The sequence below is a fragment of the Pristis pectinata genome, chromosome 6 (genome assembly GCF_009764475.1).
Source record: "Pristis pectinata isolate sPriPec2 chromosome 6, sPriPec2.1.pri, whole genome shotgun sequence".
NCBI lineage: Eukaryota > Metazoa > Chordata > Chondrichthyes > Rhinopristiformes > Pristidae > Pristis > Pristis pectinata.
In genome coordinates, this window is record NC_067410.1 from 21,900,099 (window position 1) to 21,918,713 (window position 18,615).

Below are 18,615 nucleotides of genomic sequence, written 5' to 3' on the forward strand. Positions count from 1 at the left end.
GGTGGGGGGTAGGCAGGGGAGGAAGTAGAAGAAAGTGGTCAGTGATCACAATAGGATTATGGGGTGTATTGGGAGGCTTTGTAATGATGTAGGGATCATGATTGGGTCACATGAAATTAGGGAATCAGTCATCATGGAGGTTTTGGGAAGTTGATATTACTGGGGAACGATGTCCTATCTCAGTGGAAGAAGCTGATAAATATGGGGGAGCGGAAGAGGCAGAGATGATTACAGATCATGTGGCACTGGAACCATTGTGGCAGAAAGATGGAAGTAGAGTTGGTGATCACAGTTAGATGGATGTGAAATTCGAAGATGATGATTTTGGGTCTGCAGGAAAGACTCTTGGGTCACGTGTATTTGTAACTACTAATGATTTTAATATTCTAGTTGGTTAACAAAAATATTGATTTTTCCCAACTAAAAAGTGAAAGGGGGTAGGTTCAGAACAGATGTGAGGGGTATTTTTTTTTGCTGAGAGAGTGGTGGATGCCTGGAATATGTTGCCTGAAAGGGTGGTGGAGGCAAACTCATTGGGGGCTTTTAAGAAGGGCTTGGATGGGCACATGAATGAGAGGAAAATATAGGGATATGGGCATTCTGTAGGCAGGAGGGAATAGTTATGTTGGCACAACGTTGTGGGCCGAAGGGACTGTTCTGTGCTGTACTGTTCTATGTTAATCACATGACATCATGAACCAATGAGGTTCCATGAGTGATGAACAATTATCACTTAGTCAAAGATAAATCAGACCACTGGAAAATAATTACAGATTATTGTCGATCATCATGAGTTTTTGATTCTCTTCTTCCATTGAATCTGCCTGACCTCTGCTGCATGCTTGGCTCCAGCTCCAATCATTCCTACAACTTATACTGCTAGATGAAAATCCTGGGATGCCTAATCTAATAACATGGAAAAGTTCTTTTCCACACGAACCACAGTGGTTAAAGACAGCAACTATAACCACATTCTCAGGGACAATTAGAATTGGACAATAAATTCAGACCAAGGCAGTAATGTCCACATTGCATGATCAAAAGGGAAAAAAAATCTTTCCAAAGTTCACCATTACCTGGGCCAAAAAGTCTCAGCTTGTTAAACTTATTGGAGTGGACAGTGCCAGACCTGGTCCATACCAGGTGCATTCTTCCACACTCACACCTAACTTTTGGGATCATATGGTTCCCAATCTGGAGTGATCAACAAGTAGTGACTGGGTCATGGGTGGAGGACACTAAGTCTCCATCCACTGAACACTCTAATGGGCTTCTGATAGTTTGTGCTAAGTATCTGATGATCATGGAGTATTAGAAACAGTTGAAAAAGATTTCAATTGTTTAATTAAAATAAATAAAAATTATTAAAACTTTAAAATTACACATATCACATTAAAAGCATGCAAATTAATGAACATCAATGAAAAAGTATTTTTAAACTTCACTTACATTTTTAGTGAAGGTTAACAATGCTGTTCAAATAAATGGGACCATGCAAAGTGCACTGGCCATTACTGGCTTTAAGCTGAGTAGCCAGATATGCTCTGACTTCCAGTGGGGCTGCAGTAGTCCACAACATGCTGATGAGCACTCTGCAGCTGGCCAGGAACTACAGGCTAGCTGTCAGCATGATCCAGTCCAATTTGACAACTAAAGCTAATACCTGGTATGACAGATTTCATATTAGTTTCCATCACTGTACTCCAGTCACTACTTGCTCCAACTTGAGAATCTAGTGGCTCTTTGAAACATTTCTAAAATCTGTACATCATCTACTGGATGAAGGGACAATACTTTAAATGAGGCTCAACCATAGTCTTATGCAATTAGGGAATAGGACTTATTTTACATTAGATCACCCAAGCAATGTGAAAGCTATAAGGGAAAGAGATATAAAAGGAAACACATACACAAGAAGGAAAACAGAATGACAAAGGTAACAATTCAGGGAAACCATAAAAACCAGAGCTATATGGAGACAGAATTTAACATTCACTGACAGATGCAAAAATAATAGTGGGAATTAGCCACTTGTAACATGCTCCCCAAAATTTCAACAGTATACAATGGATGGCTAATCCATGACTGGCAATTTTTTGCCAAGTGCTGGAAGCTACCCTACCCAGTACAACTTCATAGAATACTTTAAATGATACACAATACTGCTCAAGAACTAATGTTTATAATTTATGATGTATGCATGAAAATACTCTTTACATGAAGAGTATTCTTATGTATTGGACAAGCAAAGGATTACATGCACAGCTTTAATCCATGGCTCAGAAGTGACATCTTCACATCTTTCCATTTACCATAATGTAGTCTTCTGTCAAAGTTCCAGACAGCTTCAGCAATAGCTTAGTACAGTACTGAACAGAACTGCAATAGTTAGTTATTTATAAAAAAAATACCTGGAGTGAAAAAGCAAGGGGCTTGTGAAACAGAAGAGTATGTAGATTTTATTTTTAACAGTTTTAAAACACATTCTATACAGGTTATTTACTTTATAGACAATGTACACATTAATAATCATAGCTAAAATAAAAATGTAAGAAGTGTTTCTGTTGTCATTTATAGTGCAGTGGAACGTACAAAAATTGAACACAAACATGAACTGTGGTGCAAAGTATAGACTCGCTATCACTGATTTGTCCCTAATCAACCAACAAATGTTTCCTACTGCATTACACAGCAATAAAAAGGATACTTTAACAATTTCAGAAGAAGAAAGCTTTCTTTCCTTTGTACTCCCCATTTCCAGTTAATTGCACATTATGCCAAGCGAAAACAGGTCAAACATTACAGAAAGATAAAAATAACCTGTGATAAAATGTAATCTAAAATTAAATCAGCAGACAAAATGCCACTTGTCACAGGTTTTCTTAGTCAATAAAGTGTGTAGACTACATAAATGATGGCAGGCTATTGTCAAAAAAGAGAAATGATCTGTCTTTATCAATTTTTAAAGAGACTATCAAAGCATTTTAGGTTGAATTACTAAAGTGTACTTCATTACATATACATTTTTGTTAAACAATATTTCTTCATTCTGGCTTTCTGAATTAAAATAATCATTGTATATCTATATATTACTTAGTTTAATTAATCTACTTCCCCTACTATGTAGTTTGCATGAACTGAAAATTTACAATTTTCATTTCACCATTTTTATCTTTATCAAAGCAAGGGATGTTAAAGCCAGAACACTAAGAATTTTTAAAGTTCTCGTCTCCCTGCCCTGCAAATTAAAATGGCACTCTTTACTGCAGTGTAAGAAGCTTCTGTATCCACAAAACAATCATTCTGTGGTACTCTGCAATAAAGAGTGCAATTCTGAAAATAAGTTGAATTTAATTATTGACACCAAACTAAGGGCTGCTTTTCATTGTAGGCTCGTTTCCACTATTAATTAGGTTGAACCTTCCCAAACTTAATTGACATTAGACCAAAACAACCAACTTATAGAACAATATTTCACGCAATGTAGGCTGAATTTAAGCGGTGCAAGTCCAATGTGTTTAGCCATCATTCATCACCTCCAATAAACTGTTTTGCTATATATGTTGATACACGTGCCATTGGCTGTTCTTTTCAAGAGGTCAGGTGCAACTTCAACAAAATACAAAAAACAAAATTCTGCAAAACTGAAATGAAAACAGAAAAAGCTGGAAATACTCAAAAAGGCTGTCAGCATCTGTGGAGAGAAAATAAGATTAACATTTCAGGCCAATGACTCTTCAACAAAATTGGAGAAAATTAGATTTGTAACAGATTTTAAGCAAATATAGGTTAAGTGAGGAGGTAAGGAAAGGAAAAAAGTTAGGTCTGTGATGGAAGGAAGGTGCTATGAAATGACAAAAGGAATGACAGACCAAAGCAAAATGGGTTTCAAAGGAGTGTTCAAAACAAAGACAAGAGAAATGAGGTGGGGAATTAAAGTGATAGGCAACTAAAATCTCAGTTGTGAGCAAGTGAATTGAACGGAGCCAGTTTACAAAGTGAGCACTTAACATGCATTTACCCTTTCTGGCATGAGATGGTATTGTGAACAGTGAGAATTTTATTCAAAATCGAAAGTAGAAGAAAACTGCTGCTTCACCTGGAAAAGTTTGAATCCTGGAAAATGGGAAGAGAAGCTGTAAAAGGCTGGTGCTGCACCTTCTTTGTTTGCTTGGGAAGGGAACTGGTGACAAGGGGTTAGAAAAGTGGCCCAACAAACACATCCTCCCCTCCCCACCTGAATACCAAAGGGGAAGGGAGGATGTGTTTGGTGGTGGCATCAAACTGGAGATAGTGGAAATGGTAGTAGATGACCCATTGATTGTGGGAGCTGATGGGATGGAAGGTGAGGACAAGGAGAATTTTAACGTTCGTCTAGGAGGAAGGCAGTTGAGAGCAGAAGTGCACGAAATGGGATCAACAAGGTTAAAGACCTGTGATTTAGGCTGGAGAGAAATCCTCATACGAGGAGAAAGCAAAACATGGCACAGAGTGCGTGCAGTAAGTGAGATGGGAGAAAGGATAGTCAAAGTAGTTATGGGAGCGGCTGGGTTTATAATAGATATTGCTCAGCAACCTATTCGTGAAAATGGAGAAAAGTGAAGTTGAGGAAGATCAGAGATGGACCAAGTGAAGACGGATAAGGTATGAAACTGGAAGCAAAATTTATGAAATTTTCCAGCTTGAGACTAGAACAGGAAATGGCAACTTCAACAGAGCAGCTGATGTCACAAAGACAGTAGTTAGTAGCAGTTTTAACAAATGCATTTTATTATATCACAATTCCCTTGTCCCTAGAGCCACTAGAACTACTTTGTAACATAAATACCTTATTTTCTTAAGAAACTATAAAGGATTTTTCAATGAAATTTCAACTTGTTTAGAGACATTGAAAAAGCAAATATGTCTTGAGTCTAAGATGCTTCAAATATCAATGCAATACACATTTCAGCTTTAAAACTGTTAAAAATGCTGAGATGATTAATATATATTTCCATATCTTTTACTAAAAGCTTCAGACTTCTGTTTTAAAATTGAAAGATGTATTTATCAAAAACGCAAAGTATCCAAGAAAATCCATATACAAGATATTGTGAGGCTCAAAAGGTGCACTGGTGGCTGGAACCTGTTTTATTTTATTCCTGAGGTTCACTGTTTATTTTAACTGCAGCCTTTCTCGCCCAGTGTTTAATTCACTGATATAAATTTCTTTGAGAGCTTATTTTCTACAACATAGACATCATTGTAGCTAATGATTTATAAGTGCAGCATGAAAAGATGCCATAATGTTAAAATGACATGTTAAAATCAAAATAGTTAACACATCTGTGACTAATATGAACTAAACACTATTTTAAATGTTTAGCTAATCCTATACAGAAACTCTTTTTAAAAAATAAAGTTTGTAAATAATAAAAAAATTGTCAGTGTAGCAATAACTCATCTAGCCTAAGCAAAAACGGAATGACTTTCATAAAGAACTACTTAATTACCTACCTAAATTATAAATGTATGTAGGAGAAAAGGACAGATTAGATGGCAGGATTATTATAACACATGAAAGGCCAAAATTGCGTAACTTTGTTTCACTAATGATTTAGGGGAAAAAATGACCCTCTAAGATCAGATTTTATGTAACAAATTCAGGAAAAAGGAGACATCACAAGTAGTTGAAAATTTTAAAAAAAAGTGTGTAAGAAATGTACAAATATAAAAAGCTACAAATATTAATAAATTACAGATAAGTCACATAGACTTAGACACATAAACACTTCACCAGTTAAGACCAAAAATACTTCATATTGCATTAGAATGCAAAATTGGAAATAATAAGCTCAAATAGAACAAAAGTGTAACCTTATTTACAAAGCTTCTCTTTTATGCTTTACTTTTACTGATGTACTGTGACTACTTACAAGATATTATTTTTGCAAGGCCACACAATATTTTTGTTTTTCAGGCAATGCCTTTTATAAAAAATAAGTTCCATCATTATAAGAACAACTGAAAAGAAATATAATTTTATCATAAAAGATGAAAATGTAAAAAAGGTACATTGAACAATGGGTACATAGAGTTATAACTCAAAGGTACTTTGCAATAAAGATTAGTATTTTGACCATATTTACAGGATTTGTATACTATGAAAAAGCATTTCAAATATTACTTTAAATTTGAAATGTGGAATTGCCTGAGAAACAAATTTATAGAAACAGTATCCATTTGCTCAGGATAAAGCCAGTTGTCCATTATTGAACTCTGTAACACTCTTCCCTATAAATATAAAGACAGCCTTTCTTATAAATTTATTTTTGACATTCTTTAAAAAAAAGAATATCTTTCCATATCCATTCATTCTTTCACCTCTGTCATTTAATGCTAAATGATGTTTCAGTAGATTCAACTGAATTATGAGGATCACTGTAGCCTCTTTGATGGATGTTATATGCCACGAGAAAAGCTTCTCCAATTATGCTACAGACCAAGCAGAGCTATCCTACCAAAGAACCACATAAACACAGTACTCCCACTAAGAAAGGTCTGCAAAAACATTTAAAATGGATACTGTCTCTAACCTGGAATGATCCAAAACGTATTAACTTTGTCACACATGTAACAGCGTTAGTGTCAGGCCAATACATTTAACTGAAAATATTTTTCATTCCTAACTTTACAGAAGAAGCTTTCCATTCCTATGTATTTTTAGTATCTTCCCAAGTCTCTGTTTAGCCGTTGCCATACCCTTCTTTAACCGCTTTCCTGAAAGATAATATATATATATATAAAATTAATGATCTTGAAATATGAACATACATTTTAACATCAAGATTTATTTCACATCTATGACCTCCAATATACAATTGAAAATTATTGATGAACTTACAGGATGCATGTATTTTATACTTAGGCTGTTAATGACACATCATTATAATGATATAATGATTTCTGATGGCCAGGTGCAGTTAGCAAAGATAAAATTAGAAAAAATGCGAATGAAGTTTGAGTTGGGACAAAGGAAACTAGAGACAGAGCAAAGGAAGATAAATACTGAGATGGAAGTGAAGAGGATGCAGATAGAGGCTGATCTAGCAATGAAGAAGATGGAGCTGGAACAGAAGAGGATGGAGTTAGAAATGAAGAAGATAGAGGATGAGTTAGCAATGAAGCGAAGGAACTTTGTTAGAGCTAGGGCTAAAGAATTAGTCGAGGTCGATAGTCCTTTGCAGCCTGATGTTGTTCCCTGTGACAGCCCTAAACAGGAGGCAAATTATGATGACTTGTCCGAGACTTTTCTGTCTTCACTGGAGAATCAAAATCCTTGTATTGACCCCAAATATAAAGACTTGTCTCTGTCCAGGAAAGAATTTATAGTGGAGCAGACTAAAGATCCTGAGAGTACTGAATTGAGAGAAGAAGCACTCTCAAGTGATGAGAACAGTGAACCTAATCATAATTGTTTGAAGTAGACAACAGGTTGGGAAGGATCCATAGATAGAAGTTAGGGCCAATGTGTGCAAGTGGAACATATGTAAGGAGGCTGCAATGCATGCATAATGACATCAAGCAGTATAACTTGTGCAAAATTCTTCTCTGCATACAAGGCCTATGAACACTGTGAACCCAGTGCATTGAAGCAGGCCTAAACTAAAAGGATTAAAGTCTGCTTACATATTAGCTAAATTTATCTGGGCCATTGTAAACGACTCCACAGCATCTGCTATCTACAAGGCATTTTATTATTTTGCTCCCACTCGCTATCACTAACAGTTCTTCACACCCCAGCCCCTGTCCTATGCTCCCTTAATCATCTCTCAAACTTACAAAAGCCTCTCCATTCAACACTTATCCTTGATTGCCTGTTTGACTATTCCTGGCCATCCCACCTAATCATCTCCCTCCCCACCCCTAGACAAATCCCCCCCCCCCCACCTCACCTTGATTCCCTTTGGCTGACACCACACTCAATTCCAGCTCAATCTGCCCTATAGCTTCATCCTATCACCAACCTTTATACTCCCTTTAACATCATCCAATCGCTTCTCTGGCCCAAATTTCTCTCTACTTCCCATGATCCTCACCCCACCACTACCATCTGTAGCTCAATTGATTTCTGCAAGTTCCGCAATTGCAACTCACCACCACTTTAACATGCGTTTTTTGTATTGTAGTTTCTAGTTTACCTCCATAAATGCTACTGACCTGATGAACATTTCAGCACTGCTTTTATTTTGCACTTTAGTTTCTGCTTTTCTTGTTTTTCACACACATCTTCAACTTTTGCATTGACAAACTATTCATGAAACATTTTAGGCAGATATCTGGCATCAGTTATGAGATACCTCATTCCATTTTTGTAGAATAAGAAAACTTCCATTTTAGAAGTAATGAACTTACAGTACTAAATGATATAAGTGTAAAGCTTGCCATTTTTGTCTAACACTTGGATCTTAAATTTGATTACAACCTTGTAACTTTACAGTCACTGAATTTCATGTAATGTATTATTTAGTCTTGGATCCTATATTCTGATATGAAGCACAAATGGCTGGCTTTATACATTTTTGAAAGATTAACAACTGTGGCATAATCATTGAATTTTTATAGCGTGATAGTCTAAGCACAACAGTTATTAAGAAACTGATGCATTTTTTTGCTGCCAGGATTAAATCACAGAATTAGTTAAGTTAAACATTTAAACAAGATACTGCAATGACTTTCATTGCCATTAAATATTACTGTAATTTTGACATTTTTGAATTTTGCATATATGCTGCATACATAACATACAATTCAATAATAAAGCAACTCTAACCTTAGGTATAAAATTAACGTTCCAAGTCATTGAACTCAGTACAAGAATGAGTTGGAACACTGAAAAATTTAAATCAGTCTGTAACCATGGTTCAATTAACTCTTCAAAAGATCTGCAACTTATTTGCAGACTTATGCTCCACCTTACCACCTTGTACCAACAATTCAACAACTACTCCAACAATTAGCTTTGTTTGAATAGATTATATTCCTGATCACTGACTTCATGGACCTTTAACTAAGGATGCTGACTGTAGCTATGAACTTGTATTCACAGCAAAATGTATCTACAAGGTATAACATTTACTACTGTTTCACTAATAATGCCAAACTATCAATTGACGCTTAAAATGCTACAAAGGGAAGAAGATACCACACAATGCATTCAAAGGCAAGCAATATTTACTATTGACCTACTCTCAACCAATGAAAAACTAACATAAGAGGGAAAATATATATGCGACATTATAAGAAAAATTGATTAATGTGATGCTATATTGATGAATAATCAAAAAGTAATATTTCCAGATGCTGGAAATTTGAAATAAAAACAGAAAATACTGGAAATAATTCTGATGAAAGATTATTAAACTGAAACTTTAATGCTGTTTCTCTCTTCACAAATGCTGCCTGACCTACTGAATATTTTGAGCTTTTCCAGTTTTATTTGAGTGATGAATAACAGTAAATCACTGTTAGTTTTATTTTGTCTTTCTACTGCCTAAGGAAATTCATGGCCTACTATAAAAATCCAAAGGTGCAAAAATTTCCATTAGTTCAGAGTGAGGCATGGAGGATCACAGGTGCTGTGATTTACAACAGATTTTACTATTTTGGTGTGAGGATGTTCTACTGGCAATTTAATTGTGTACGTCGTAACTTTCAATGTAAATCAATCTTAATGAACCTGCTATGAGATCCACTGAGCTCGTGTCCCCATACCTGGACTCTATTCTGTTCCTCCGGTCCAATCCCTTCCCACCTACATCCGTGAACCCTCACACACTCTCCAACTCTTCCATAACTAAGTTCTCTAGCACGAGCAACCTCCTCTTCACCATGGACGTCCGGTCCCAATATACCCCCGTTTCCCATCATGACAGCCTCACCACCCTTTGCTTCTTTCTCGACCAGAGACAGAACCAATCCCCTTCCACTAACACTCTACTCCGCCTGGGTGAAATTGGCCTCACTCTAAACAACTTCTCTTTCGATTCCTTTCACTTTCTACAGACTAAGGGTGCAGCCATGGTCCCCAGCTATACCTGTCTTTTCATTGGCTACGTTGAAGAGTCTCTATTCCAAGCCTACTCTGGCCCCATTCCTCAACTCCTTCTCTGCTATATCAACAACTGCATTAGTGCCACCTCTTGCACCCTTGCGGAACTCGATAGTTTCATAAATTTCATCATTAATTTTCACCCGGCTCTCCAATTCACTTGGACTATCTCTGATACTTCTCGTTCCATCTCAGGAGATTCTTTATCCACCGACATCTTCTACAAACCTTCTGATGCCCACAGCTACCTTCACAACAGCTCCTTTCACCCTGTCACAAGGACGCTATCCCTTTCTCTCAATTTTTCCGCCTCCCCCGCATCTGCTTCCTTGATGAGGCTTTCCACTTCAGAATATCAGAGATGTCCAACTTCCTTACTAACCGTGGCTTCCCCTCTACCGTGGTCGAGAGAGCTTGCATTCACATCTCTGCCATTTCCCACAACTCTGCTCTCACCCGCCCCTCCCAGACCCAATAGGAATGGGGTCCCCCTTGTCCTACATTTCATCCCACCAGCCTACATATCCAACACATCATTCTCCACCACTTCTGCCACCTTCAACAGGACTCTAGCACCAAGCACATCTTCCCCTCCCCACCCCTTTTTGCCTTTCGTAGGAACCGCTCTCTCCACAACACCCTAGTTCACTCCTCCCTCCCCACCCATCCCGCTCCCACCCCTGGGACTTTCCAGTACCCCTGCCAAATGCGTAACACCTGCCCCTACACCACCTCCATCCAGGGACCTAAACAGTCCTTTCAGGTGAGGAAGATTTACCTGCACCTCCCCTAATATCATCAACTACATTCGGTACTCCAAGTGTGGCCTCCTCTACATTAGTGAGGCCAAACACAGACTAGGGGACCATTTCGTAGAACACCTGCACTCTGTCCGTAACTGCGATCTGCATCTCCCCATTGCCAGTCACTTCAACTCCCCCTCCCACGCCATCACAGATATGTCAGTCCTTGGCCTCCTCCACTGCCAGGAGAAGTCCGAGTGGAAACCGGAGGAACAGCACCTCATTTTCCGTCTTGGAACCTTGCAGCCTAATGGCATGAACATTGAATTCTCCCACTTTAAGTAAACCAAACCCCACCCCCTCCCCCCGCAATATCATGCCTCTTCTTTTCTTTCCTTTCCTAGCCTTTTTTTCTCCTCACCTATTTCCTTTATTTCCCTCTCCTACCCTCTCCCCATGCCACCTGCCTCCATACCTTTGACCCATCCCTGGTGTATCTGCTCTCCCCTCCTCCCCCACATCTGCCTATCACTAACTCTTACCTGCATCTACCTATCACCACCTTGTGCCCACCCCACCTCCCCTCTTTTGTCCACCTATCACAGCTCTGTTCCCCCCCCCCCCCCTATATATCGGGCTTCCCCTTTTCCTGTCTTCAGTCCTGAAGAAGGGTTTCCCCCCCCTCCAAAAATGTTGACTGTTTTTCTTCATGGATGCTGCCTGGCCTGCTGAGTTCCTCCAGTATCTTGTTGTTTTTTCATCTAGATTCCAGCATCTGCAGTCCTTTGTTTCTCTGCTATGAGATCTGCCACTTCTATCACTTGGGAGCTGGACCCCAGGTAAAAACAGAAACATGGAGAAATTGGAAAATAAGACGCATTGCAGTTTTTGGTGAGGGATAGGATGTAGACGAAAGGGTTTTGGATTAATTGAAGTTTATGGAAGATAGAAGTGGGAAGCTGGCAAAAGAATAGTTGTGTGTGGCAATGATGGGGTGGATAGAAGCATCCTGTGTGAAGGAAGGACTATAAGGCTAGGAATTCAGCTAAAGTTGAAGAAGGATCACCAATGTTGCAAGCAGTGAAAGGACAATCCATTCAGATCAACTCAAATGTTGAAATAGAGTCCGGTAAACATTAGGTTTAAGAGCTGTCATGTAGCAGGAAATGGATGATAGCTTACTCTTTCAGATGAATTCACAAAAATCCAGAGAGCCCAACAGTGACATTCTTGTCTACAAATTGAATAGCATTAGCTTAGCCACATTAAATTGTCATTGTACATTTTACTTGTGCGTCTGCCACTGCAAGATTCACTAATGCAAAGGGGTATGGTTTGCCCTTTGTGTGTTTGCCATTGTAGAGTGACCCCAGTTAAGACCTGATCTATGGTCAGGTGCAGAGGGGACCTGGGATTAGAGCTGTTGGGGGAGAAAGCTGGCAGTGTGGAGAATGGCAGTGTAAAGAGAATCAAGAGTAATTGTTGGGCCATCATCAGAGAAGATGTCATTGGGATGTGAGGTTGGGAGACAGGTTGGAGTGGCAGGAGGTTGATGATTGGTGCAGCAGGTTGATAGGGAGGTTTAGGTGCCAGGCTTCAGTGGGCAATAAAGGGTGGTACTGCTTTGTAGGAGGGTCCAGGTTTGCAGCTCAGGGATCGGTGTTGGGGAGGATGGTTGACTCAGCAGTCATGGTGTTTGAGTTAAGATCATGAGCAGGGGTGATGGGGAAACTGGAGGGAGAGCTGTGTTAGCAGGGGACCTACCTGTGACAGCTTTCCAAAGCCAAGCCCCTGCTCAGGCAGATTCCTTTCAGGTAACATTAAAGCAGACCTTACTGACACTTCTCCTATTTGTGTGACTAGCTAATGGTATGGTCCACATATACATGCAAGAATGGAACTCAGGCTTGAATTATGCACAATTGGACACTATTCCATTTGTCCAGGATTCTGTTCATTAAGGTGTCTGATACACAGAGGACCCAGAAGCAACGCCCTGGACTGGCACCCACTGACCACACTGAATATTCATTCACTCCACCACCGGTATTCCACAACTGCAGTGCGTGCCTCCTACAAAATCCACTGCAGTTACTCCTTAGGTTACTCTGACAGCGTCTCCCAAGTCCATGATGTCAACTGCTAAGGACAAGGACTTCAGAGGCACAGTGCCACCACTTGCCCAGTCCCAAGCAAGTTACATAGCATTCTAAGTTGAAAAAAAAATCTCTGGGTGTAAATCCTGGAACTTCCCCTATCGTGATAGCCCCTTCAGTAGAAGGACTGTAGTGTTCAAGAAAGGTGGCTCACCATCACCATTTCAAGGGCCATTAAGGATGGGTGATAAATGCTCACCTTGCTAGTGATGCTCAGATCTTGAAAGATCAAATTTAAAAAACTAGTGGACTTCTGCAACTCACAGTAGGTTCTGAATTTTCTGTTGTATTTTGTTTTTCCATTGAAATTGAATTACATATTGCACAAAAGTGCATCTGTAAATTGCGAAGTCGATTGGCTCTTCAGATTGCAAAGTAGATTGGATTTCTACTCCGTCTGTTAGCTGAAGACTGTTTCACTACAGAGTCAGACTGAGGGTTGACTTGCATTTGCATGACCATTTTGTTGTCATTACAAAGTAAAATTGTTTACATCAATGATAAATATATTTGGTACACACATCATAATATTTATTCAGAATTGCAATTTGTCAGAACGGTATTCTTTTAAATTTATTCAGTTTTCAGAATCTGGGCATTATTGGCAACCACCATTTACTGCCCTTGGGAACGTAGTGGTGAAAAAAAGCGAGGAAATTATTTTTAAATTAGTTTACCTGATACTTAAGCTTTACCCAATTCTCTAGAAATGACATTAGCACTCCCCAAATGATTGAAGAACTTTAATCTCCATAAAGTTGTAGAGACAATTAAATATAAAAACATTTGAAATAAAACATTTGAAAAATCAGTTTGTCACAAGTATATATTAATTTAGAAATTGTTACTGCTGCCTCACACTGAGTGCAGGGAACATAATATATTCATGATCAGCACCAAGACTCAGCCAGGAGCTTTAAGAAGCTGCTCATGGGAGAAATGGATTTGAATGCAGAGCCAGCAGCATTTCTTTCCTAAAATACAATGGATTCTGTGTAATTGAATCTTCAAGACTGAGACTCCAGATTATTACACGGTCAGGGTATTAAGGAATATAGATTAGTTATTAAAAGGCAGGATAGGTTCAAAGGGCTGAATGGCAAACAATAACTCCTGTTCACCTAAAAGAAAAATGGAAGTCCCCTTATGTCTTCTATCTTGTCTATTTTGTCAGCAGACACAACCTAAACCCGCCTGCTTTTACAGGTGTTTGAGTGTGGCAGGTTTCTCCCAAACACAAACCTGTCTTCATTTTCCATCTGGAACACTGATGCAATGGGTCTCAAATTCAATCCTACTATGTTTGTCAGCCAACATAATAGTCTCCCTGCAATAATGCCTTTGGTTATTCACTGATCACTGCCCCCTGTTTGTTTGTTTTAGCTTAAGCTGCACTTTTTAATTCACAGTGATGTCTTCTGTGGCATAAGCTGGTTCCTTCCATTAACTTGTGCTAAGTTATAATACCTGCATGGCTATCAGTCTTCATTTCCGTAGAAGCACTTTCCTGAGGGATTTTGATCGAGTCATCTGGTAATACTTTCCTTTTGGTATACTTTCTCTTCTGCACTTTCTGTTGCTCCTACAAAGAAAAATAATAAGTATTATTAACATGAAATGTGTGTGTTTGTGAACATCTGTATTTTTATTAATGTTCATGATAATGGATCAAATTGTAATTGATCCAATTTGATCACCTGCACTTCGCTCCTGTGGCAGCAGTATCTACTGTATGGAGGCGTCCAATTTGTCACCCTTGTGCGAATAACATGCAGGTGAATCTAAGGCCCACCCCCCACATCGTGCTGATGGCCTTTCACAGCTTGCCACAATCAGAAGGCATTTTCACTGGTTTTAGGGATTTCTGATTTTCGGAAACACTTAAAAAACTTAAATAGATTTAAATAGATTTCTATAAAATACCTCAAAAATAGAAAATAAATTTAGTTAAAAATGCATTAACTACATTAAATTGATAAAAACACTGAAGTGAAATAAAGGTAAATAAACAAAAAAAATTAACCTGAACTTGCTGTTCAATGGAGTTTAGTGATCCTGTTTAAATGAATAGGATTGATGCATGCAAGCCAGCTGTGGTTGGCATAAAGCTGAGAAGTTATTTGCAAGGTGCTTCCAGTCCCTCAGTGCAGTCTGGAACTGCCACTGAACTCAATATCAAGTGCAGTAACAGAGTTGGAGGTCAGATGCACTGGCAACCAAGCTCCAGCATACCTCCAATTTGTGTATTGAATTGTGCAGACATAAAATTCAAAGACACAGCACACGCTGGGGTATGGATGGGGTAGTGGTTCCTACAGAACTGTCACCAGTTATTGATCATATAAAGCTCTGTACTTCCTGCTGATTCCAGTCTGGGATGATGGTGGACCAGTAAACAAATAATGGGAAGATGAAGCTCAACGAGCTTCTCCCTCCTAAACACTGGCAGAGCCCAGCATAAGAGTGCACTGTAACAGGAGAAACATTTGCAACTTTCTTCATCCACAAGTGCCCAATGAATGATCCATCTCAGCTGCGACCATCACAGAAGCCAGTGTACAGCCAATTCAATTCACTCCATGTGATAACAAAAAATGACCAAGTGCACTGCTGACAGGAAAGGCCATGGGACTAGACAACTTCCCAGTACTTCAATACTAGCTATGTTTCTCACCAAACTGTTTCAGTATAGATGTAACATTGGCAATTACTACCTCCTATAAAAGGGAGTCTAATCACCTCTCCTTGACATTTAACATCTATTACTTTTCTCAGATTCACCATCAGCATCCAGGTGTTGGGTGTGGTAGGGGAACATCCCTTTGACCTGAAACTTAACAGATCTGTCATAAAGCTACTGTGGCTACAACAGGAGGCACTCTGAGATAAGTTACTCACCTCCTGACCACCCCCCCCCCATGTGTTTTAATCATCTGCAAGTCCTTTGTCTAAATGGAGATGAATAGTTGCCTTTTGGCAGGATAAGTGTCATTGTGACAACATTCAAGAAGCAGCATAATCCAGGACAGAGAAGCCCACATATTTGACATCCCATTCACCACTGACATGCAGTTGCTGCAGTGCAAGATATCTACAGACTGCACAGTTGCAACTTACTAAGGTTTCTTTGACACCACCTCCCAAACCCATAATTTCCATCACCTAGAGTGATAAGGGCCGCAGGTGCATGTGAATGCCATCTGCTGCAAGATCCCCTCAGGTCACACACCATTACTTGGAAATATATTACCACTCCTTCATCAGTGGTCAGTGGAGAAGGTCTGTGGGATTAGAAGCTGGTTATCGGTGTGAAGGGAAATTTGCACAATGGTCACAAGCTTAGTGGATAGTGACCAAAGTCAGGCAAGTACTTTAGTCACATTCGCAGTATAGGACAGGAACCTGCTCATGGAACACACAGAGACATGCTTCTCGGGCACTTTGGAAACCTGGTAAGTGGCTTGCTGACTCTCCTGTGTGAATGAAAATCCTGGAAATGGCACCCTGACATCCATTGTATGCCATCGGATGGCATTTTGCAGATTAGGGAGATCATGCATTATGCAACAGATGCACAGAGGATGCCAGAATGAAACTTGGTGGCTTTGTGATCTTCATTGGAAGTCCCTAATTTTCTTTGAATATCTTAAACTTGAAAATGGATTGCATACTGCACAAAAACATGGCACCATATTATCCAAAGCTTAAACATACAGAATTTATTTAGGTAATTTATTATATAATTTTTTCATAAGTATGCATTCAACACAGGTGAATATGTATAATATAAATGTGTACACAGCTTTTTTATTTTAATTTCTGAAAAAACTAGTTTTAAGTGAGTACCTGTGGCCAGATACATACAATAATATCTTCACCGAACATAATTTAAGGTTTCTGTTCTATATATGATGGTGAAATCTTTCAGCAGCTCACCTGTTGAGATAATTTTGCAGCAGCTGCTGCTAATCCAGTTTCTATTGAGGCAACCCTTGCCCCTTCTCGTGTTGGTCTGTCATGCCGAGGAACAGATGGTGTAACTCTAGCTAAAGAAATACACAAATATTTATTTGTAATTGTTTCACGTCATATAATAAAGATAAACCCTTAAGCTACTTTTAGTTTTAAGTTCAATTGTCTAACTTGGATAATGACAGAAACGCTTTTCCTAGAGTATATATTTTAAATGACAGTTTTATTTGTCATGATACTAATACTAATTGTAAAGGTATACCATCCTTAAAAGTTTTCACACTCATATTAAGATTAATTGAATTGTTCTCCATTACTGATATGAGAGGAATCAAAAAACATGATTTCAAAAATGCTCATCTGTACCATTTCTTTCAGGTTACAGGTCATCCCCAGGTTAGAGCAGGGTTCCATTCCTGTGAACTGTTTGTATCTGGACAGTTCATAAGTTAGAAAAGTGGGCATGATCAGAATTCCCAGCTGGCAGAAGATGCCTGCAGCCCTGCAGCAGCTGGCAAATCCACACCGCTGGTCTCCCAAACGCCCATTCGTACATACGGGCTGTACATAAATGTGGCGTTTGTCAGCTGGGGAGGACCTGTAAAGATATTTGGTTTGGCATATTGGAATACAATTAAAAATATCCTGAAAGTATACCGATCCCTTGAAATCTGTAAAAAAAAATCTACATTACAGGAGAGTATATAAAATGAGAAAGGTATAAACACAAAAATATTTGAAGGACTCCCTCATCAGTGATCAGATTATTTGCGGTTTCCTGGAGTGCATCCTGAGGGAACAGCATATTCTAGAAAAGTGCATACAGGTGTGAAAAGCTGAGGAACTATCCAAAGCCAGACTAGATATGTTGAATGTCCAACAGTAAGCAATACATTTGGTAAACAGCGAGTCAAGAGGCAAAAAAAAAGGGAAAGTGATGCAGAGATTGCTGGTATTATAGATGACAGCATCATTGGCTGACTCAAGAATTGCCCTGCATATAATTATGGATTAAGTTACTATTGGTGAATGTCCCTTTTAGACGTAGCACAGTAGTGTGTGTGTGTGTGTGTGTGTGGCGTGATGACGACAACAACAGGAGATAAGGACGTGATGACGTTTTGGAGCAGACAGTCAGAGTCAGTCAGTCAGAGCGAGCGAGAGAGAGAGAGAGAGAGACCAAGAGAGAGAGAGACACCTGCCTGCTGGTCTCTGTATCGATGGATGAAAAACAATAACTGTGTCTGTCACTATAATCCACATATGGATTTTTGGAGTAATCCAGTGGAGTCCACTTTGTCATTAACCTGTAGAGGGAAACAGGTATTTGTATGGATGGCCACGTCTTAAATGCCTTTTGGGGTGGCAGGTACTTCGGAACAAAGGAATGGAGATCATCAGTGATTGAGGTGTCGTATGAGTTCCATCGTGGAACATCTGGATTTCGTAATTACTCTCTATTTTCTCTATACATTTCCTCTTCAGTCAATGGTGGTTTTGCAGAAGCCTTTGCTCACGTTTCACCTTACGGCTTGCTGAACTGAACTTTGAGAACTATTCCTGGACTTGGAGCTTTGGGAATTTGCCACACACACACTTCAAGTTTAGTTTTGGGGTCAATGTTTAAGATTTAACATTTTTACTTCTAACATTC

At 39.0% G+C, this 18,615-nt stretch overlaps 1 protein-coding gene across 5 annotated transcripts in view; it reads right to left on the reverse strand.

Annotated features, from left to right (window-relative positions):
* Positions 1 to 2,439: 2,439 nt before the first annotated feature.
* phf2 (PHD finger protein 2) overlaps positions 2,440 to 18,615 on the reverse strand; it is a 106,077-nt gene continuing 89,901 nt past the window's right edge. For 4 of the 5 annotated variants that reach the window (XM_052017965.1, XM_052017966.1, XM_052017967.1 and 1 more), the window contains 3 exons: positions 16,926 to 17,035; positions 14,457 to 14,571; positions 2,440 to 6,759 (listed from right to left, as the gene is read on the reverse strand). In XM_052017965.1, coding sequence (XP_051873925.1) covers positions 6,671 to 6,759; positions 14,457 to 14,571; positions 16,926 to 17,035 — 314 coding nt within the window. In that variant the 3' untranslated portion in view covers positions 2,440 to 6,670. Of the gene's footprint in view, positions 6,760 to 14,456; positions 14,572 to 16,925; positions 17,036 to 18,615 lie in introns of those variants that run through there. The other variant, XM_052017968.1, reaches the window with a different exon arrangement.